The sequence below is a fragment of the Accipiter gentilis genome, chromosome 31 (assembly GCF_929443795.1).
Source record: "Accipiter gentilis chromosome 31, bAccGen1.1, whole genome shotgun sequence".
Classification (NCBI taxonomy): domain Eukaryota; kingdom Metazoa; phylum Chordata; class Aves; order Accipitriformes; family Accipitridae; genus Astur; species Astur gentilis.
The window spans coordinates 11,101,308-11,123,812 of NC_064910.1; the positions used below are offsets into that span (position 1 = coordinate 11,101,308).

General features: G+C 44.9%; 1 protein-coding gene across 1 annotated transcript; it reads left to right on the top strand.

Moving 5' to 3' along the window:
* Positions 1-654: 654 nt before the first annotated feature.
* On the top strand, positions 655-6,870 carry LOC126052983 (regucalcin-like). Its single transcript, XM_049834402.1, has 6 exons — positions 655-820; positions 1,322-1,504; positions 2,941-3,156; positions 4,639-4,770; positions 5,382-5,536; positions 6,798-6,870. Exons 1-6 carry the CDS (start codon positions 655-657, stop codon positions 6,846-6,848), a joined length of 903 nt encoding a protein of 300 aa, XP_049690359.1. The 3' UTR covers positions 6,849-6,870.
* Positions 6,871-22,505: the final 15,635 nt, after the last annotated feature.

The following is a 22,505-nucleotide window of genomic DNA, read 5'->3' on the forward strand; positions in this document are numbered from 1 at the left end:
TCTGCGGCAGGGGTTGGAGCCGTGGCTAGGGCGGTGAGGGGGCTGACGAAGATGAAGCGCTTGGAGGAAAAACAAAGCAGCAGGATTTCAAAGGCAGGAGCCTTCCCTGGTGTTTGCATATTCACGCTGGCTGTGTGGGAACAGGCACTTGGTCTGCAGTGACCTCGGTGGCAAACTGCAGTCGGTATTGTGGGTGTGTATATGACCACGGAGCAAGTCAATGCATCCGCGTTAAGAAGGCAGAGTCTTGTTTTTCCACAAAAAGGCTTCTGACTCATCGGTGCTGCTGCCCACCGGTCCCTCCCCATGGTCTGGGGGGCCCTTGGGATCACCGATACCCCGCTGACAGCTTGTTCCCGGCCCAGGGCCGTGTCCACAGCACTGCCTTGCCTGGAGGCAGGTGCCTCAGCAGCAGCTCTGGTTGAAAGTCTCTCGCCTAGGGAAGGTTTTCTAAGGAGAAGCCTTGGTTCCTCGAGCTCAGTTCCAGCCATGAGGCCATGGAAATGTCACAGGAACCTCCTAAATTACTCTGTCATGTGGGATTTGGAGGTCTCTACCATTTACAAATTCTGCTTTTAAGCGTTGTAGGCATGAAAGACCCACACAATGAGAGCTTTTCATTAAATCCGTTATCAGCTCTCTTCCCCTCAGACCATGTCCTCCTCCATCAAAATCGAATCCGTCGTGAAGGAGAAGAACAGGATGGGAGAGTGCCCGGTCTGGGAAGAAAGGGAGAGCGCACTCGTCTATGTAGACATTAACTCACAGAAAGTTTGCCGCTGGAGCCCACTCACCAACGAGGTGCAGAGCGTGTCTGTGGGTAAGAGCCCATACTCACTGCTTCATCCTGGGAGTCTTCTCCGTCCGCCCCTGCCCACCCCTCCCGGGAGGAGTTCCGCACCATGGTGGTCTCCCTTACTTTCCATGGGGCCACACACTCTGTCCTCCCACGACATGTTGCTGAGCACGGTGTGGCCCGAGCCAGCCAAGCAGAGGGGACCGTGCTTAGGTGGGGAGGGCCGTGCACATGTTGTCCTTCCTTGCTAAGCCCAAATGGGAAGGCATGTTTCATCTGGGACCTGCAGAGGAAAAGGTACAGTCCTAATAGCTGTGTCCGCCCAGAAGGTGGAAATAACTGGGGAACACAGAGCCAGTGAGATGTGATAATGATCCCAGGGAGAAGGATCTTAGCATCAGCTCAGCCTTTCCTGGGTCGGGGATGTCCCAATCAAGCCCAGATGCCCTCGGTGAGGTGGGGAGGGGTAGGGCTGACTGATGGCCCCAGAGCCGCCCGCCATCTCCCACTGCCTCTCACCCACAGATGCCCGCGTCGGCTCGGTGGCACTGCGGCAGTGCGGGGGCTATGTCATCGCCCTGGGGACCAGGTTTGCCTTTCTGGACTGGGACACCCAGGCGGTCACCACCATCCTTGAGCTTGAGCAGAATAAACCCAACAACAGGTTCAATGATGGGAAAGTGGATCCAAAGGGGAGGTTTTTTGCTGGTAAGTTCCTGGCAGAAATTTCCCCCAGAGCAAAAAGGAACTAATTACAGTGTATTTTATATAGTGCATTTGTATTCCATGTTCTCGATTCCTCTGTTGAGTTCCCCGCAAAAACCACCGTCACGAGCGTGAGCCGCCTTGTGAACGCTCTGCTCGGTTACTGCCGGAGGGAGGAGAAGGGACCCTGCGTTCTCTGACCTAAATGAGGACAGGGGCTGTTGACAAGGGCTGGCTGGCAGGAAGGCTCCCCTTCTGCTTGGTGGATGGTGTTTTTCAAATGTCTGCCTCCACGGGATGTGAAAAGGTGGTGAAGGGCTCACGCAGGTGGGAAGATTTCTGGAGGTGTAGAGGAGGATGCAGCGCCTAGAGCAGAAGATGAGCTGCGGCTTGCACCCTTCATGTACAGCCTCCCCCAGTTAGCCCACGGGAAACAGGGATGTGGGGAGAGATCCTCAGCCTCCTGAAGGCAAGAGGGACTTTTGCCACCAGTTGCAATGCAGCCAGGACCCCCTTGTGCTTTTTCTCCTCCCATATAAATGATGAGCCAAGCACAGGAATCCATGCTGGAAGCAGAGAGCGACTGATGGGAGTGAAAATAGCTCTGTTTGTTTTGCCAGCCAGCCTTTTCTTCTTATTTCAAATTTGCCAAAAATCAGGAATTTCATTTGGCTCATGGTTATGCTTGAGGTCTGACATGTCACTAGAGTTAAGAGCAAGAATAAGAGAGAAAACCCTGCTTTGCACACCCGTTCCTCGCTGAGTGCGGTGGATCAATGGTTTCAACAGGGTTTTTGGCCAAGTGTTAGACAGCAAGCTCATGAGGCCTTCTAAAAGGGGAGGCCAACAGAGACGGTCTGTCACAGTAAAAAGAAGGTGTAAATGCCCCCCTCAGGTGCTTCCTGTCCCATTGCTGCAGAGCTCTCTCCTTTCTGGAGAAGCGAGAATCAGAAACTAAATAACAAGCATAACACTGGGGGATAAATTCAGGAAGAAAAAAATCTCACTGTTGTGGTTTTCTCCACTTGATTCTGAGAAAACCATGATTTACAGCACCTGTATTTTAAAGTCAGAGCCCATTTAAATGATGAAAGTAGCCTACAAAGAGCAACCACAATAAGAACACAGGATGGTTTCCTGCATCTCAGCTTTTGCTGTGAGCAAAACCTCAGCCCCTGGCATGTTGTGGTGCTCCTTTGGGTCTTTGGTGTCTGCGACTTAAACCTCATGGCAATGCAGAAACTCGCTCTTCCCTTGGCCAGGATCACCTCTATGGGAGACAGCTACTCCTGACCTGCTCCTTTTCCTCCTTCTCATCAATCTGATGGCACCCGGTTAGTCCCTTTCTCCCTAGGACCTCTTAGTAACGGAGGAGGTTTTTGATCAAGCATGGGGAACAAGCTTCTACTTTCTAACTGGCGCTCCCATTTCCATTTCAGGTACGATGGCTGAAGAGACAGCACCGGGGGTCCGAGCGAGGCGGCAAGGCGCGCTCTATACCCTTTTCCCCGACCATTCAGTAATAAAGCAGTTAGACCAGGTGGACATCTCCAATGGTCTGGATTGGTCCCTGGACCACAGGACCTTCTTTCACATCGACAGCCTGGCATATGCTGTGCACGCCTTCAGCTATGATGTGCACACTGGAAAGATTGGTACACGTGCTTTTCTAAATTGGTTGACAAGTAGCACTATTACTCTTTCTGCAACAAGACCTGGGCCTGTAAGATGCAGTGATTTATTTGACAGATCTCATCTTCCGGTTACAGCTTGTCAGCAAGTTGACTGTGATTTTTTTTTCAAATTTATTTACACACCAGGTGTATTTGATGAATAAACTTTTGAGAGTCCTTCAACTTACTTTCATCTGGATAGGTGCCTCATATTTAGACCCCTTCTAGGAGTTGCAGGGAAGAAGCCATTTATACTGCAGAGAATTACCTTATAGGATGCTATTTATTCTTGAGTGCCATCTACTGGAATGCTTTGATTGTACTAGCTCCATAAATACAAACACAGAATATGCATGCATGTATATCACAGGAATGGATTTAAAGAATCAAGTTATCATTGTGACTAAGGTTTCCCAATTCTGAAATTAAAATTGCCTTCAGACGTTTGGCAAATTTAACTTAAATTCATTTTCTGGACAAATGTGTTTTATTATATCTGCAAAAAGGAAAATTTAAGCGCAAGCAAAATGGATGTAACTTCATTTCAAAACTCTGTGAAATATTTTTGTGCTGTATCAACCTGTTATACTGCATGGGAATTTAAATGGGCTGAACTGCATTTGTACTCTAATGAGTGTGGACTTTGTGTAATCGTGGGTGAAAATTGTACAAAATAATTACATTCACTTAGATTTCATTTTGCTGAGAAAATCCATTCTACAGATTTTAGGTTATAAGATTTCTAAAGAAGATTTAATGTAACTATGCCCCCCCCAAATATAAAAACATAATGAGTTTGAGCTTCCTAGCCTCGGCTTTATGCTGGTGCCTCTCTATTTTTGGGTGGAGTAATGGCCATAAGGCGCTGGGTCAGAGTAGGCAGACTGCTGCCCCTGGGCACTGCCCCATGGACCATGCATGTGCCCACCAACCCATCTGCACCGCAGCCTCGACCGCTAGTGGTTGGTGTCCAGGCTTAATCAAAACCGGTAGCTTCATTGGCCGTTAAAAAGTAAAGTTCTTAATCTTTAGCTAGCAGAGATTGCTTATCACCAACATTTAAACCCAAGTCATTATTTATGTGATACTGCTCATAAAAAGACATCCAGGCTGCCATGAGCAATGAAGGTCCAGGAAAAATTACTGCACTTGCAGGAGTCATGGTATGACAGGCAGTTAGTGGGTTCACAAGAGGGACAGGGGCGTTTTGTTCTCTTCCCTTGGTAAAATAACAGGAGCCCTAATTCAGTACAATCCCAAACTGCAATGGCTCTACTGCAGGCTTGTTTCTGCCAGGCTAAGTTAGGCTTTTAGCAAGTGATACACATTTCACAGCACAGAAATGTGTTTTTCTCACAAAAAATGAACTTATCTGTTTGCAAGAGCATGGCAGATGTTAGACTGGGATCTGATACAGAACTGGTAGCAGCCCACGTAACACTGGTTTCGTAACTCTCCCTGCAGCCTGCCCCAAGCTTTTGTACCATCTAGAAAAGGAGGAGCAAATGCCCGACGGGATGTGCATAGACGCAGAAGGGAAGCTCTGGGTGGCCTGTATTGATGGCGGGAGAGTCATTCGTATAGACCCAGAGACAGGTAAGGCCTCCAACACCTACATGCCATGAATGTGAGAGGAAAGGCAACCAGGAGGAATGGTTTGAAGGTGCCTTGAGCATCACTGGTCCAGGTCCTGACCACATGGAGAGCCCGTGCTGCCTCCCGATGTTGGGTAACCCTGCTCCTCCAGGCTTCTGATACAGGACACCCACTTCTTAATAATGCCACTAAAAAAAAAAAAAAAAAAAAAAAAAAAAAAAAAAAAAAAAAGCAAGAAATGTAAACCTGCAATTAAAAAAGAAAAAAATTGTCAGCGTTGAAATGTTTAACTGGGAAATGCTGTTAGGGAATGACAGCCATCCCAGGCGAGGTGTCTCTGCCCTTCCTGGCTTCACATACTGTATTGCTTCATTTTGAAAAAAGGAAATGAAGCTTTGCAGATATAGGGGAGAGGCTGAAAAATAGTTGAGATGAGGCAGATGAAAGAATTTGATTTCCCCACAAACTGTCCTTTAGGATATGGCCTTTGTTTGAAGGGGAGATGCCTTCTGAGTAAATGCCACGTCTGTGCCATGTGCACTAATAGTACATTCATATTTACATGCTTTCTAGAAAATGGACATTAGGAAACAATTGCACATTTTTCCCAGGAAAAAGAATCCAAACTGTGAGGCTGCCTACTCCGAGGATCACCTCGTGCTGCTTTGGTGGAAAAGACTACTCAGAAATGTACGTGACTTCTGCGTATGATGGACTGGACGAGAGCACCTTAGCCAAGGAGCCTCATGCAGGAGAGATTTTCAAGGTGAGCGGATTTCCTTTCTTTCCATACATCAGACCTGCCAAGCCTCGTGCTCGGAGGGTGAGATGCCCCCGGCTGCCCTCGCTCATCCTGCTCACCTGACGTGCTGGTCCAGATGTGTTGCTTGTCCCCTGGCTGGGAACCGCTGGTTTTTGCACGGCTGCTCATGCATTTGGAGAAATTGCTAGTAATAGTTGATATGTTGGTTAGCTGAAGTCGGTATCCAGTCAGGATCTGAAGGCAGCCAGTGGATCTGGATCTGCCCTGTATAAAATATTCTGTAATACACTGTAAGGAACTGGGTCTTGCTCCTACGTCTTACTATATTTTCATCAGTTTTGGAAATTTCACTCCCTTAATTCTCAGGTTTTAATTGTGCCAGGAAATCTAAATGTCTACAGCACAGATTGCTCCTTTAAAAATTATATGCTTAAATTCACCAGGGCAAAATTTTGCCTCCCAATCCCAAAACTTTCAGGATTTTTTTAGTCTGTTAAAAGTGGTTGCTACATTTTGAAAAACTAATAGTCCACATTTTTGTCTGAAACTTGTTTCTCTCCTCGTTTTTCAGTCCATTAGCAAAAAGTACATCAGGAGAATAAAATGCAGTTCTTAATTCCCTGAAAGTTGACCACAGCATGAAAGGGAAGGGTTGTAAATGAGGGGAAATGAAAAAAAAAACAAAAACCCCACCCAAACTGTATTATCAGTTTGGCAATAGGATGAAGACATGTTCCAGGAGGGATGGAGATGTAGTCTGGGATCTGGGACCTTCTAGTTGAAAGCAGTGCTTGAAGCAGATTTCTCATGGCTGAGAACTGATAGATTTTTCAAGCAGCGATGTTTAGGAGCCCACAGGAGAATTAAATGAGCCTTGCCTTTTTTATCTCTGTTCCTTGGTTCTCCAGTAGAAAGGAATTGGTATTTTCCAAACTCATGTTTGTCTTGCATGGGCAAAGCACATTAAAAGTTACTATGACTTGTTTGGTTAATACGGAGATCAGGACTACATGTAAGGGGCAGAGATGATGTTTAAATTAGCAAAATTATTGAGTGGTGCTTGATAATCTTAAAGATCGTAATCTTAAAGAGTTCTAAAGAACTCCATGTAATGACACTTTTTTGGCTCCTCTTGAAGCAGGGGACCCTCCACGTAGGGTTAGATTGCTGTGATATTTGTTGTACAACATTTGAATGTTTTCATTGTACTCAGCTGGAGATTTATCTGTTTCCTTTCTTTTATTTTTTTATTTTTTTTAAACAGATAACAGGCCTGGGTGTGAAAGGGATCCCACAGAATTTCTATGCTGCTTGAACATTGACGCTAAATAACAAAGATGAAGTGCTTGCATCTTGTAGTAACGCTGACAAGGACGAGTCCAATGAACTACAGAATTTAGCGGTGTGAGGATTTCTAAACCCACATTTGAGAGCATGCTTATTTGGAATGGAAGATATTCCTTCTTCTGTGGGCCTGTGGCTTGATGCAATAGGTTAGAGAGGTAAAGTTAATCTGTGTTACGCCTCGATAGCTTTTGTGACTTTCCATAAACCTCTTCAAGCTTGAGCTTAGTTTTGTTGAACTTTTGGATGACCAGCTCTGAATTTGCAAGTCTGTGGGGTTCCCGAGGCAGAATCTGACTCCTGCTTTGCCTTGTCATGTTACAGTGCAGTACCAGCAATGGTATGGCAGATTTTAATAAACATTTTAAGAGTGGTGACTTGAACCGGACTGCTCCTCTGCTGTGGGACTCTCCCCAAGGTGTTTTCTTGGTGATCAGACCTATTTGTAGTATCCAGACTCCATTTTTACATCCTTGCTAGCCTGTTTCCATTTGCTTTGTCATGAATTCTTCTGTCGTGTCTTTAGGACACCGTTTATGTTGCTGAAAATAAACTATGCAACCATATTTAAAGTATACTTACAGATTTTTTTTTCAGCATTCAGATATTACCATGAAAATGCTGAATGACCACACAAAGTGAGGGTAGAAACAGGCTGTGAGCTACCAGGATGGCCTGTGATACCAAAAACGGATGCTAGGTAGAGTCGTCCTGTCAGGGGTCATATTTACACCCATACACATGGATTTCTCTCTGCTTTACATATCTTCTTATTGCATGCATGGCTTCACCTTCTTATTCCCCTTCTTATAATGCTCTTCCTCTCCTATTTCAAATATTTTCCTCCTTTTTCCCTTTTCCCTTTAGATTTTCTTTTTGTTTTCTTCTCTTCCCCCTGAGCTTCTCTCTCCACTTAGAGTAATCTCACTTTTTGTCAGCTTTCTTCTGTCTCTTTGTGGTCCATATTGGTCAGTATTGAGTTTGAAGTCCTTGTCCCTGCCTTCAGTGCTGTATATATCTGCCCAGGTTTCTTGCTGCATTACCCTCACCTCTTATTCTCTGGGAGGGCAAACCTGGCCTATCAACATTTCTCCCTTTGTCCCATGTGCAAGATTTTCTCCCACACCAAAGCTGACTCCTGAATTTGGGTTTTCCCCAAAGGCCTCAGCATACCTGCCAGGAGCCAGGTCCTGTCCAAAACCTGGCCAGACTGAGCGGGTGAGCAATGGAAGTGGAGAAGTTGCTCACCTCTTCCCATTGCTTCTACTGCAGACAGGGCAGAAATAGCATCTTGTATGTAATGAAATGCACTTTGAAAAACGCTGATAGATGAGCCTATGTAAAAACAGAGAGTGCTGTGGAGGGGATCTCTCAGTGTTGCCTGGCTTTGTGCAGACCTGGGTCCCGACAAGGCTATCCTTGTCTCCTACAACTCCATGACCCTCAGTTCATTTCCCGGTGAGCAGGAGCCGATGATACCACAGTGCTGCAGAAGGCACAATGTCAAGGTGTACTTTTAGAGGCTATTTAAATAACGACCCAGCACTATGCTGGATTCACTGAACCATTGTGATCCTTCCATTATCTGAGAATGCTTGAGACTTGTAGATGTCCAGTGAAATCTAGCCTTTGCATTGAATTTGCTATCTTTTTACTGCCTGGAAAGATACACAGCACATAATACATTTTCAGATCCTTCATTCTGATACTTTGTGATAGTGGTCATCATTTACCAGAGCAGATGTTTCAGTGTCTTTCTCTGAGGTATTTTGCCTTTCCACTACTGCTATTCAAAGCCTTGTGTTAGCCCTCAGACACTATGAGCAGGGAGTAAGTACTCGATGCCTCACGAGGATAATCTCCCACAATAACCTATGCATGGAATAGCAGAGAAACTAGTTAGCAGAAGTGTTCAACACAGTTTACATGGGGCTATATGCAGATTGCCCCTAGAATTAGCTATTTTCTCCAGCATCACTCTCCTGGCCAGGGGCCCCTCATAGCAGTTTTGAAAGAACCATGCTGGGTTGATTTCTTCCTTTTAAAATACCCACAATGCCCGACTCTCTGCCTGCTGATAAGCAGGAGATCTGGTTCTCAGCTTTGATCAGGCAGAGGGCAGGTCAAACCACATGTCCCAGGACAATGTCCTACCCGTTTCAAAGGGGGATGTGATGTGGGGAAGGTTAGGTGGTATATTTGGCCCCTCCAATTGAACTGGGCCACAGTCCAGAAAGAGATTTGAGATCCAGGGGTCCAAGAGGGGAGCTTTATTCACTAAGGACTACTGAATTCACTAAGCGCTTGGCCATGGAACAGGATCTTCCAAAGTGCATTATTTCAATGCAGTTACCTGAAGTCTACTGTAAAACCCACATTAGTAACTTTTCAGACACTACAAGCACTTTGCTTCTTCACCACTTGACCAGATAATTAGTAAAACAGGGTAAAGGCTCTTGGCCCATGGCTCTGCTTCACTCCTACCTTGCCCTGGAAAGGAGGTGAGTTCGTAGAGCTGCACAAAGACAACTTGATTGAGAAATAAATTGTTCGGCTCATTCTAATGTTTGCTCAACAACTGGGCAGTTGTTTTTTTTCCCCCTAGTTATAATTCCAATAGTAATTAAGCTGCTGGGGGCTTTTAAGAGTGAAGGTGTTAAATGCCCTTTGGCACAGTGTCAATGCCAAACTGGTATAAGGAACATCATTGACAATTATGCAAGATTTCCTGTTTACCCAGTCTGGAGAGGAATGTGAAGGCAGGATGTTTGGAGACAAGTGTCCTAACCTTTAATTAAAAAAACAGTAGGAAGTGTGTGCAGATAGTTTATTTAATAAAAAATACCCAATTAGTTGCAAAATTGCCTATCCACTAGGCTATTTGCTCTTCCAGAAAAGGAAAGTAGATAATTTTAAAACTATTTGCTCTTGAGAAATCCTTAATACCCTTATAATTTTTTTCTAGAGCTTCCCCAGGCATGCAAGCCAGAGTCACTGATTTGTAATTCTCCAGCCACTCCTTCTTCCATCTCTAAAGGGCGAGAGACACTGTGCATGCTGCTCTCAGACTCCAAGGTCTGAGTGCTTTGGGGTCTCTCTTGTAGCACAGCTTCCTAAAGAAAGGTTTGAAGATGAATTTCTCTTTGTTACCCAAAGGTCCACTACTTCTTCTCTTCAGATTTCAGAAGTTGCTGTTTTGTGATTTCACTTCCTAAGAAAAAAATGTGTTGATTGAAAACCATGGTGGGAGTATTCTCCAGCCTCGTTAACCAAAGTGAGACAAAGGCCCTTTGCCTTGAGCAGGATGAAGGCATGAAGGAAGGGGGTGTAGGACTGGGTTCATTCCCTTTGCCCATGTAGGGAACAATATGGTATCTACAGTCCTTGGTGAGGATACACTCTGAGATGGTTACTGGGTGACTGACTACGTGGTTGGTGTGGGTCAGCCCCATGTGGCGAGAAGCATGGCAGGGAGGATGCTGCCCAGGGGTAACCTGCTGATGGAGTACGTCCCCAACGTGGATCACAGGCAGAACATAAACCAGCTTGTTATCAAGATAGCAGTGACTGATGGGACCTGGCTTCCCTTGTAAGGGATTGGTCTGTACATCCTGCCTTTTATAAGCTTTTCTAAGTATTTACTATGTTTAATGTATATTTAACCTATACCAGGCTAGATAAATCTTACTTCTCTTGCATTCTTTTGTGTTGGGAATAGGCTCTCAACTGGGAAGATTTTGGTCCTTGTGTTTTCTAGCTCTTTGTGGGACAACCTGACTGCCTTTTCTTGCTTTTCTGAAAAGATGCATTTTTGAGAAAACCTATTAAATCTAAACCGAGGGTCTCCAAATATTCATAAGTGCAGCTAGGATGTGAATGAAGCTGGTTAAACACCACAGCTGTGCTGGCATTGCTGCTGCACCCACGTGCTGTCACAGGCCTGGAATTGGCAAATGCAGGGATGTAAGGTTTGCTTCACCAGCTTTTACTGTTGTGCCTAGGACTCCGGGCAGGAAAGAAGGTGTAAAAATATTTCTTAATCCTGCATAAGGAGACATAATCATTTTTCTAGCAATCCTTGTTTATCTATTTCTTCTTCTGATTATCTACTTTGTCTTAAAGAGAAACTGTAAAGATGGTCTCTTTGCTAATGAGAGAGGGGACAGACACAAGTTAGCTGACTTTTTAACTAAAAAACTCACAAGTGCTATCTTTTGTGGGTAAATAAGTCCCTGCCAGAAAAAAGAGGTAGCTGCCCTGCTGAAATGACCTGGCTTTGCATAGTTTGTTTATTTTACCTTGACCCTATCATGCTCCATACTCACATCTAGATCTTTGCTACCTTCTTGCTGTTATCTCCCTGTGTCAATGTGGACTGAGATTTCAGAGGTTAGTAATGCATAGCCTACAAAGGGGAGACATGCGAACTCTATTCCCATGAAAATACTCTTGGAAAATGAGAAGCCACTTGCTCTATGAACTATTAACAGGACTAGATGACCTGTGGGGTGACTTTGGTCAGCAGATGGGCCTGACGGGGAAAATGGCTGCAGGAGCAAAAGGGATCTCCTTCGGAGGTGTATGAGTGGAAACTGGGTGTCCACAAAAGAACGGCTGAAGGGTGGAAATAGCTGTAGATTAATTTATTTTGTCTAAGATTGTAGAATGCTTGAGCTGCTTAAAGTACTGGTTTATTGAGTTTGTTTGCGCTGCGTGTTGCGGTATTGACAACCTGAAAGTCAAAGAAACAGTTGGTATTGATGTCAGGTTCTCCTCCTGCACCAAAATAAGACTCATGCGAGCTGTAAAGCAAGCAGCGATAACCTCTGAGGAGGTGAGACCCTCATCCTCATCAGCTGCTGTCTTCTTAAAGAGCAAAGTGTTCAACTCTGTGCTGAGCAGTACCCAAGTCATGTTGGGGAAGAGAGGATATGGGCGAATTCCCTGTCAAGACTGGTATCTTTTGGAAAGAGCTGATATCACAGCAGTGATACACTGTAAGAATTTTAAGATGAACCGATAGAGGAAGAGCTATCAGAGGTGACAATTAATCTGGAACATGGAAGCTGAGGTGATGATGCAGAGAAATGTGAAAGCACAGAGAAGGGAAGGTCATGTTGCTGGCAGGTGTGGGAAAAGGCGAGTGACAGGAAGGTGGGCTCCATAATTGGGAAGTAATGCTTGAACTGGAAAATTGTACCTGGAGGGACACTTAGGACTCAGAGGAAACTGAACATGCTTGCTCCATCCTCTGCAGGGCTTTGCTTCCCTGCTGATAGTTTCTTGTATCCAAAGGGAGATGGTGGTGGGGGAAAAGCTGAACTGCCCTCTCCCATGCTTCTTGCAAAGCCTTCCCTCTTTTTAAAATCACCTCAGACCCAAACAGCTGGGCTGGTCCACAAGGGACCCATTTGTATCTAGTATGATGAGGAGGGTCAGTGCAGGGTGTGGGACGATGGGGAGCGATGGAGTTATCCCCACGTCAACACCATTGGGGTGACATGGTCACATTAAGAGTTTGGAACAGTGACAGGCAAGATACAAGAAAGTCAAGGTGTGTGAGGTTGGTCTGGAGCTGCTAAGGGGAGCCTTGTCTGTATTATGAGGTGCTGGGCTGGCTTCTGTTTTGGGATGCTGGGCATCTTGGGACGCATTCCCTGGTCTGAGAGTATTTATCTTTGCTCTAGGAAAATGAGGGTGTATATGGACCCAGAAGCTTTCCATGTTGCAGGCACTACCAGTTCCTGCTAGAAAGCCTGATCAGTGGCCTTCCTCCTCCTGGTTTTCCCTGTCTGTAGAGGCCTGTGGGTGGGTTTTGAGCTATCTCCTGGATGCCTTGCCAGATGCTGTGTGGCCGGGAAAGGGCAGACTAACTTTGGCCGGTCCTGCCTTATGCCATGCTTCGTGCCTGTGCCTGGACCCCCCTTCAGTCATCTTTCTACCCTATTCTGCCCCAGCACTTGCGTATGCTTCTTTGGAGCAGCTTGGACTTGCTCATGTGATGGGAACTCAGGAAAGCCAGTATAGCCACAATCTCTGGAAATATGACATAAAATCATCTTTTCGATGCCTGTACAGAAAGGCTTGAGCAGGTGTTTGCTTTCTCTTAGGAGCTACAGACCAACGGTGGAAGCTCCAGATGACTTGGGATATTGCTGTGGAGAAAGGGAGTGAAAAACATGAAGATTAGTTTGAGATGATACTGTAGCATGAATGTTTTGGGGGACAGTGCATTTTTTTCTGAGTGATCCAGCATAAATTACTCCTTCTGTCAAAAAAAAAAATAAAAATAGAGTACTATGGACAAACTCAACTGTGCTATCTTGGCTTGGGGAAGGTTGTACTTTTGCTGGCCTGGAACAGTTTAGGATCTGGAATTGTGTCTTCTGGTGTGGGATCACTTAATACTCTGCAGGCTGTGCTCCGGGGAGGACTGGCCACAGCTGTGTTCTCTTGCCCCCTCTGCCAGACTCCCACCCGGGCCAGGGCTCTTTCTGCTTCTCCAGACAGCTCGTTTGTGCTCTTTGATGAAAGGTTATTGCTTTGAAACCAACAAATTCTTCGCTGTGTGGAGACGAGAAACAGGCAGCTCTAGGGTGTAACTCAGCAGGCTGATTTTAGATGTCTACTCGAGGCTAGTGAATTGCACCTTTTCATTATTTACTCCCTTAGATTGCACTAACACCTGGTGGGTTTTGGCAACATGGGGACTGCAGCAGGGGTTGGTAACGGGAACGAGTGGGTTTAACTGCTGAGAGAAGAGAAGGCAAATTAATGGCCAGGAAAGCTGATAGCAAGTCTTGCAGACTCCATCTTTCCTCCTCTGGCTGCTGCTGCTGTTGTTCCATCTTCCTCCCACTCGCTGCTGATGCCAACGAGGTCTGTTTGTACCCACTTTCACAAGAGTGAGTGGGAGTAACTTGAGTCAGCTCTGAATGTGTCCTTACTGCTTCTTCAGTGTAGGTGATCTCTGCCCAGCATGCAGGCATCCAAGTTGCCAGGGGCGGTTTTGAGGTGGCTATCCTAGGAATTTGCTCTTGATTTTCCTTAAGAGGCAGGTTGCTGAGAAAAAGTTGCTATTTTCTACCATCTGTCACTAGGGATTTCTCAGCAGGGCAGAAAGTAAACCTCCTGTTTAATTTAATAAATGGCTTTATCCATTTCAACTTCACATTTCCATGTACAGTTGCTTGTTGATGCAAAAATGATGTCCTGAGGTGAGCCATAGTTCATAAGGCACATTTCCTGTCGCATTAGTGACCTTTCTAATAAGTAAAAGCACATAGGGTAATTTTATAAACTTCTCATTTATTTTCAGCATCTGCTTTAAATGTTTGTATGTGGTTCAGGGGTGGAGGAGGAATTAATGTCAAAAAATGCTAGATTCACTAAAGTTCTTTCCTTTAAAAATAGGGAGTTCTGTTGTTCATTCTTCTTCTATTATTATTCTTAGGGTAAGCTACTGACTAGGATGATTCCTCTTAAAAGATGTTACTTAAAAATATCTTTTAAATCACTTTACCCATTTAGAAGAAAACATGATCTACAGGGTGACCTGTTTTTACTGGATGAGATTAGGAGAGACTGAGTTACGGTGATGCACTGACCTCTGTTGGCATCAACCTCTCTTACTGAAACTCCTCTTAAATGCTGAATTTGATACTCCAGAAAATAGATGACACATCCAAGACAAGACCTGAGGCAGAATCAGTTCACGATGAAGCCATATTCCGATGCCACAGTAAATCTAACACTGTGACTCTTCAACCAATTCACTGTTCTTGGACATAATGACACACAGTGTTGATTTCTTAACACCCCCCCCCCAGTCAGATGTTTTAAATATGCCAAAAAAGCTGGGTGATTTCTTTTGGACCAGCAGGCTCTGTGATGGACCAGGTATTGGCTGTCTGTCCTTCTGCGGCTGGCATAAAGCCAGGCTGTGAAGAAAAAGCACACACAACAGCTCCGTCAGATGCTCTGGCTAATGGTGAACTGCGTGCCCATGCCTGACTCCAGCCTGTTTTGTACTGCCACATCATCCCGTCCTGTGTTGATCCAATATGAACTGTCAGGCATGCCTGTCCATGCAGTGTTGGCCTGCTGTCAGCAGACTTCTTCTCTGCAACACCCTAAAGCAACTTCGACCAATTAGCTCCAATTAGAGCTGCTTCTCTCCTGGAGACAGATTCTCAGGGGAGCTAGTTGCCATAAGCATTAAAGGAGCTTGGTGGAGAGAAATGGGCATTCCCAGGCTGCAGGTTGTCTGATTTTTGTTTGGGATGGGATGACGTGCTCTCTGGAGGTTGCTCTCTACAACAGCCTGTGCCGTGTGGCTCCAATCCTCCAGCGGGAATGACTTCCAGGTACATGCTACGTTTGCCTCAGATGAAACTCCAGGTGATGCCAAGATCTGATGGGTGAAGCAATCAAAATGCTGCTAAAGAGCATAGTACCCTCAGGAAAATGAAGACTTTGTGTGCATTGGGAGGGATGACAGTGGGAGATGGTTCTGTGAACTTTGGCTGCCCTAGTACAAGGAGCTTTCCTTTGCTGTCTGCCTATACAAGGACTAAATACTTGGGAAATTTCTGTTTAGGAGATATCTGTACTCCTCTCCATTCCCCTGGGGGCACCTGCACGAACAACTGGGGGGCTGGGGGGCTTTGTGTGTCTTTAAGAAACTCCTCAGAGACTTCTAGGCTTACTGAGTAACTGGGGGAAATACATGAATCCATATTTCATTCGTACTTCTGTCAGTCCACAGGCATTTCAAAGAGAAGCTGTGCCTGTTGCCATGCGTAGCCTTTGGAGATAAGTTTTAAAGAAGAGTGGAGAAAGAAACAGGCTCTCCAGCCCTCATTTCTCATCTAGCAAGCAAAATTGTTAGCTTTTGTATTGGAAGGAAACCTGCCTAATCAAGACGAGAGGGACAGTGACATGCAGGGACATGCCTGCTCGTGCGCTGCTCAAAGTGGAGGCTGAGACTCAGCTGTTCTGTCAGAATATGAGTCATGTTTTTATTTGTGTTTTTCTGAGCCTGACTTGAGAAAGCTCTTGTAAGAAATTTTACAGCCCTTGACATCACTCTGCACTTTTGCAAGACAATAGCCTGACATTTCGGCCTAGGTGTTGGATTAAATGATAACTGGAGATTGTGTAAATACTTCTACTTAACCATGATTATCACGCCAAGGCCTTGTGCAAGCTGGGGGCTTCTGCTGTTGGTCTGGTTCCACTAGTGCATGCCATTAATATAGCAGCTCTGTCTGTACCACTGTGGGTTAGGTCGTCTTTGAAGCCACTGGTGGGAAGCCCACAGGGGAGGAACTGAGGGAAGAACCACACCCTGACCACGAGAGCTTGCTATCAGGCTGAATCTGGGTGGTATACAGAGCCCACAAATAACACCTGAGCAAAGGTAAGCTGCACGTATGCTGTTCTCCTGTTGTACACAAGCATATCCCTGGTCTCAGTTCTCTAGGCAGTCATGCTCTGGTAGGCAAGGCAATGGAAGGGAACACAGACTGCTGCATAAATATGCTTGCTCAGCTGCATCCTAAATTTCCTCTAGAATTACCATCTTCTAAACTCTGTCTGTGAGAGCAAAGGGACTTGCATTTCTCAGCCTCATGCTAACGGCCGCAAGGCTGAAAGCATTTGTGGGGTTTTATGCTTACGTTCATTTTAAAAATGAGGAAGCTCAGGACTGCGGGGTGAAGAGTGAGTGAGCTTCACACATTTCGATGCCTTATGGGTATGTTCTCAGAAAAATTGTTATCCTTTCAGGACCATTGTTTTCCCCTTTGCCCAGCTGAGTGATTTCATAGCTTTAACTAATGATCTCACAATCGGTTTTCAAGTTGCAGTAGTAGTAGTGTTATCCCACAAACGGGGTTCATTTACCTGGTGTGCAAGCCAATAACACAGAGAGTTGAGGTATTTTCAAATTAATTTCATTGATGTGCATGAACGGGTGTCTGTCTCAGACAGCACACCCTTGTCTCAAAATTTCTCACATGTATACACTTAACTAATACATATTAATTGCTATTTTCCTTAATGATTAGTTCTTTCTTCTTCGCCCCTCGTGTAAATTAGTGCGCAGTCTCTGTCTTCTTCCTTCATTGTCTTCTTTTGAGTAGGGCGTATCATTTGAGTAGGAGGTCAATGAGTCGGTCGTCACGATCTCCCCCTGTAGGAATTACCTTTTGCCTACTTCTTCCCTAATCTTGGCAGTTTCAAGCGGTTCTTCAAGGTTTATTGACTAGACCACAGCCCATTACCTTTTCTGACACAAACATAAAGCCCCATTGTCTAGTAGTTAGTTCCTAAACTCTAAATCATGTCTAGTTATTGTTTCCCTATTTTAAAGATTAACTGACGGGGGCTGTACACAGGACTTTGGCAGCTCCCTGGTTATTTCAGTCATATTATACATATTAATTAATAACAGTAGGAACATGGCGCTAGCGCTTTCCCTTCCCAGTCGTCCTCTCAGTGGGTAAAATGTGAATGCAGACAGCAGAACCATGTTTCATTTTTAGCCACCTGCTTGCTCTCAATGGCCAGGTCTTGCCTGTGCTCCACTCTAGCATGGTAGTATCTTGCTACCCTTTTTCCCTACCTGCCACTGTGAGCCATCATGGGCGACTGTTTTAAATTTATCAGACTTGCCATCATAGGCAAAAAACTTTGGCTGCCTCTGTCCTGAAGTACAGGCTTTTCTCTCCTGGTTGTCCAAATTAAGGGACCTGCTCAAGCTCCTTATACAGAAATAAGCACAGAGATTTGTACGCATGGCCAGATCTCACCTTGACACGGGTCTGGAACACAACCCTATTGTGCCCCTCAACCCCAGAGCTGAGAAATAGCTTTGTGTCCCAAGCTGTAGGCATAGTCCTTGCAGATCACAGGACCCAGTGGGAGAAAGCAGGTTTGGAAAGGAGCAAGCTTACATGTATGAGGCAGACCTTTATGCATCCCTTTGTTGACTGTACGAAGGAAAGCAGATGTTCTGAAAGATGACTGAGTTTCCTTGCCGAGATGATCAGCACTGAAAAGGAAAGGGACAAGCGGCAGGAAGAACAGTGAGGTTGGAGACCATGGTCATTCCACTGAAGAAGGAAGGGCACCTGTAATGTGAGTCTTTAGTAAACTGGTGCCCTTAGGAAGGGCTTCCAGGGGGTGGAAACCAGTTGGAAAACTTCAGTAGCGGTGTGTCTCTGTTTGAGCCAATCATCTGAAATAGGTTAGATGAATGGCATGCTAGACGTGTCTTTTCTCTCTTGTTGACTTTAGGGGTAAGTTATCAAAACATTAAACAAAGACTTTTTTCAAGTACCTCTTGCTATGGCTGATATAATTTTTGCTGAACTCAGGTTGCGGTTTAAAAAGTGCTGGGGGTAAGAGAATAGGAAGAAAGACAGTACAAGATAAGGCTACTGCATAAACCTCATTTCTGTAAAAAAAAAACCAAACCAAAACCTGTAGTCACTAAGTTCCATTTCCTATAAACCACCAATTGCTTGGAGTTGTGTTTGTGTTAACCTCCTTTCCCCACTAGCTGAGCCCTGGGCTTTATGTGAACTTCCTTCCAGTATGGAGCAGAGGCTGAAAAAAAGGGTCTAACCCTGTAGCCTGATGCAAAGTTTTGTCTACATCAGAGGACCTGAGGACCATTTCAGGATCAGAAATGCTTCAAGTATATTTATAGCAATGTCTGAGTCTGTAGCTGATGATTCTCATCACACCCACGAACTGAATGAAATTCTCTCGTCTCGGTAGCACAGCTATTCATATAAAAAAAAAGTTAATAAGTGCAACAGTGAACAGTGGGCGTGCCAGCATGTTCTTCACTTGTAACCAGGGAACAGGAAAAACTTGCATTTCAACTTGCCGCAAATGTCCTTGCTCCCTGCAGCTTCTAACATGTGTGCTGTAATAAATGTGCTCATATGCTCCTGTAGGTGAGATTTATTACTGTGCTTTATTACTATGAATTGATTAGTTGCCATTGCCATGAACACTGCGGGTAAAATAGATATGGAGGTATGTAACTGTAAGAAAAAACAGCTTGCTTTGTTTTTACAGCAAAACCTGACAGTCAGGAACATCCTAATCCATGGAAAGCCAATTTTTAAACCAGACGATAGTCTTCAGACTTAAGGCTTTTGTAGCATTTGATACATTTATAAGAGGTAGTGGATTTTTTTCCTGATAGGGCAGGGGGTAGTTAGAAGAGCCTTAGTGGACCGTGATTTCTAGGCCATGTTGATAGAAAAAAAGGCCCAGTAATACCTATCGAGTAGTTTATAAATGCCTATGCTATAAATTACTACCCTGTGGTAGTGTGGGAGGTCACTATGGTGCTTTGTTACTCTATAATAAAATAAATAAATTTAATAAAAGATGAAGTACTTTCCTAAGTTATCTGACCCCCTTGGAAACTTACGTCATTTTTATGTTGTAGATCTTAGCCTTTAATATTAGCAGTGTTTGACCCAGAGGGACATCCCGAGCTCAGCTGCTACCAGCCCTGTACCTAAAATCCCTGCCATGGATGACTTGTACTGTTTGCAGTGTGAAGTTCTGTTGGGAGATAAACCTCTACTGCAGGTCACCACAGCTCATGCCTGCACTGCCCAAGACATCCATCCTTGCATGCTTTTTTTCACGTGCCCCAACATACACCAAATGCACACAGACACCAAACAGAAGCACCAAGTCTATGAAACTGCAACAGCTTTGCAGCACACAGAATAGGTCTGGTTCTGCACAGAGGACTGTCCTGATTTTGGCTGGAATAAAGTTAATTTTCTTCCTAGTAGCTGGTATAGTCCTGTGTTTTGGATTTAGGATGAGAGGAATGTTGATAACACACTGATGTTTTAGTTTTTACTAAGTAGTGTTTATAATAACTCAAGGACTTTTCAACTTCTCATGCTGCCCTGCCAGCGGGGGCTGGGAGTGCACAAGAAATTGGGAGGGGACACAGCCAGGGCAGCTGACCCAAACTGGCCAAAGGTATATTCTATACCATGTGACGTCATGTCCAGTATATAAACTGGGGGGAACTGCCTGGGGGCCCCTCATCTTGGGGATTGGCTGGGCACCTGTCAGCAGGTTGTGAGCAATTGTATTGTGCATCATTTGTATATTCTATCATTATTATTATTATTTTCCCTTCCTTTTCTGTCCTATTAAACTGTCTTTATTTCAACCCATGGGTTTTACTTTTTTTTTTTTTTTTCCTGATTCTCTCCCCCATCCTGGTGGAGGTGGGGAGGTGTAAGCAAGCAGCTGTGTGGTGCTTAATTGTCGGCTGGGGTTAAACCATGACAAGGACCCAGTTTAGCTGACCTGTATCAGCTTGTGAGTCATCTCTGTGCTGAACTGTGGCCCTTAAAAGGTCTTGCTCCATGGCAGGCTGTGGTTATGGTTGACAGTACAAATCAGTAATGCATGGGGAAAAAAGAACCCACTAACTTTAGAAGAATATTCACAGTTACTCCCCAATGATGCATTATGAGCCCAGAGCCATCAAGGCTTAACCTACATGAGAACCACAGGAGTTAAGGTCTGGATGGCTTAAAGACCCAGACACTCTGAGCTTTAACCTTTGCCCAGCGTCAAATTTCCAGTAGGAAATTTGTCCCTGAGGACACAGATGCCTAATTTTCACAGCTGGTCACAGGAAGAAGGTGGGATGTTGTTCATGGTTGCTGAAGGACACAAGTCTTGCTCCCTCAGCTTCATCATAGTGATGAATTTAAGCATAAAGAGTCCTTCCTTCTCCTCCCCATGGTCTGCCAGCAAGTTAGGAGCTGCACACAGGGAAAACGTGGGCAGGGCATGGTGTCTTGATGGTCCTGCCTTTCCCAGGATAATGCTGCAGACCCCCCCTGCCTGGGCTGCTGCTTCTCGTGCCTCTCTGAGAGCTGCCTTCTTGCATGGAAGGTGTTGATCTACACTGTCACTTCAGCCTCTCTAGGGATCAGGACGTCGGAGTAGAGGGCTTTGTTTCTGACCTGCTCCAGCTAGCAAAAAAAAAAAAAAAAAAAAAAGATATTAATGTAGAATGAGGAGTGTGGCAAGAAAACAGCTCAGGAATTTACCTTGTTTGCAGAATTTTGAAGGACTAGATAACAAATTAACAGAGCAAAGGGAAGAATGAGAGGAGGCGGTTTCTCTTCTCCCTGTAACTGGAAATACTTTCTAGTGGACAGGAAAGCATTTATTTTTTGTGTCTCCCCAGTTTCTCTCTCTGTTGGAATGGATTCTAGCAACAAAGCCTGGTTCTCCTCTTGCTCTTATCTTCTCAGATGCTGGGTCTGAGGAGAGAGGTTTGTTTACCTCCCCTTTAAGCTTCTTTTTTTAGTAGGACACTACAAGCAGCTCTCCTGTGCATCTTGGAAGGACTTTTAATGTCTTGTTTTAAACACTGCTGGTGCCAGACATGAAGGAAGCTGGCTTTACTAGATGTTTCCTAGGGCATTTTAACCCTACTTGTCAATACTGGTGTAGTTAAGTTGAAATTCAAATCTCATTTGCTTCTGGTTGAGAGGAAAACTGTCTGCCTGGACCTTGCTCCAAATGCACTGAAGCCTCACTTAACATTGGTGCGACTGGATCAAATTGGAGGAATCTGAGGATTTTCCCACCATTTTTTTCTTTTTCAAAAATTTTAATTAAAAATTTTTCTAATAAAATTCAGCTCTAATTTTTCTCCTCTTTTCTGTTATTTTAAAATAAGTCAAAACATTTCCCCCATCTTGCAAAACTTTGATAAGAAAAAAAACCCATCTCATGTAGTCCTGGCTCTTGAGAATCCATCATGTGAAGGGAACAGTATGGTACCCCATTGTCTAACCATCACAGCAGCATTTTTACCAGCCACTGAATTTTATCACTGAATTTGGCCGTTACAAATAAAGCCAGGGCTGTTCCTTCATGATGTCATTGGCACACTGCGATGTGTTCAGGCAACATAAATCCCACCCAAATCCTTCTGCCTTAGGTTTTCTGCTGGCTGGTGCCAGGTCGTCAGAGGCACCTCGTTGACAGGCACGGGGATCAGGTGCAAAGGAGGGCTCCGGAATGTGTCCCCCCCCACCCCCCCCAGGTCCTGCTCACAGCATTGCAACCTTGGAGTACCATCGTGGTCCAGTAACCCCAGAAACAAACACAGGGAACCAGAAACCAGCTCCCAGCAGGTCTGGGCTGCATTTTTTTCTTCCCAGGTCTTCAGGAGCCATTGTGGCTGCTGCCACTAGATATACAACCTTCTCTCAGAAATATCAAGCTGCCTTTTTTTCCCCAAAGACAGAAATTAGGTGAGGGTTGAGAGGACTTATCAGTAAGTCAGGGCAGGAGCAAACACACACATTGCCAGGGTGTTGCAAATGTCCCCAGAACAAACACTGCAAATCCTGGGAATTCAGTTAAGGTTGTTTAAATGCTTAGTGGCATTTCTGTACGTTATAGCATAAAGATGTGCTGTGTCTGAAAATAAAAAACTGGGATGGAAGAAAAAAGTCTCACGCAACATCCCAAATATTGTAACCGTTCTAAAAATCTCATAGACCTCTAAGTCGTCTGAAAAATCAACTGATTTCTCCCAGGCTGT

Excerpts from the sequence above, each read along its gene's own strand:
- LOC126052983 (XM_049834402.1), top strand. The coding sequence starts at position 655 with ATGTCCTCCTCCATCAAAATCGAATCCGTCGTGAAGGAGAAGAACAGG. Across the intron at positions 1,505-2,940 it reads AAAGGGGAGGTTTTTTGCTG|GTACGATGGCTGAAGAGACA; the intron begins GTAAGTTCCTGG and ends TTTCCATTTCAG. Across the intron at positions 5,537-6,797 it reads ATGCAGGAGAGATTTTCAAG|ATAACAGGCCTGGGTGTGAA; the intron begins GTGAGCGGATTT and ends TTTTTTAAACAG.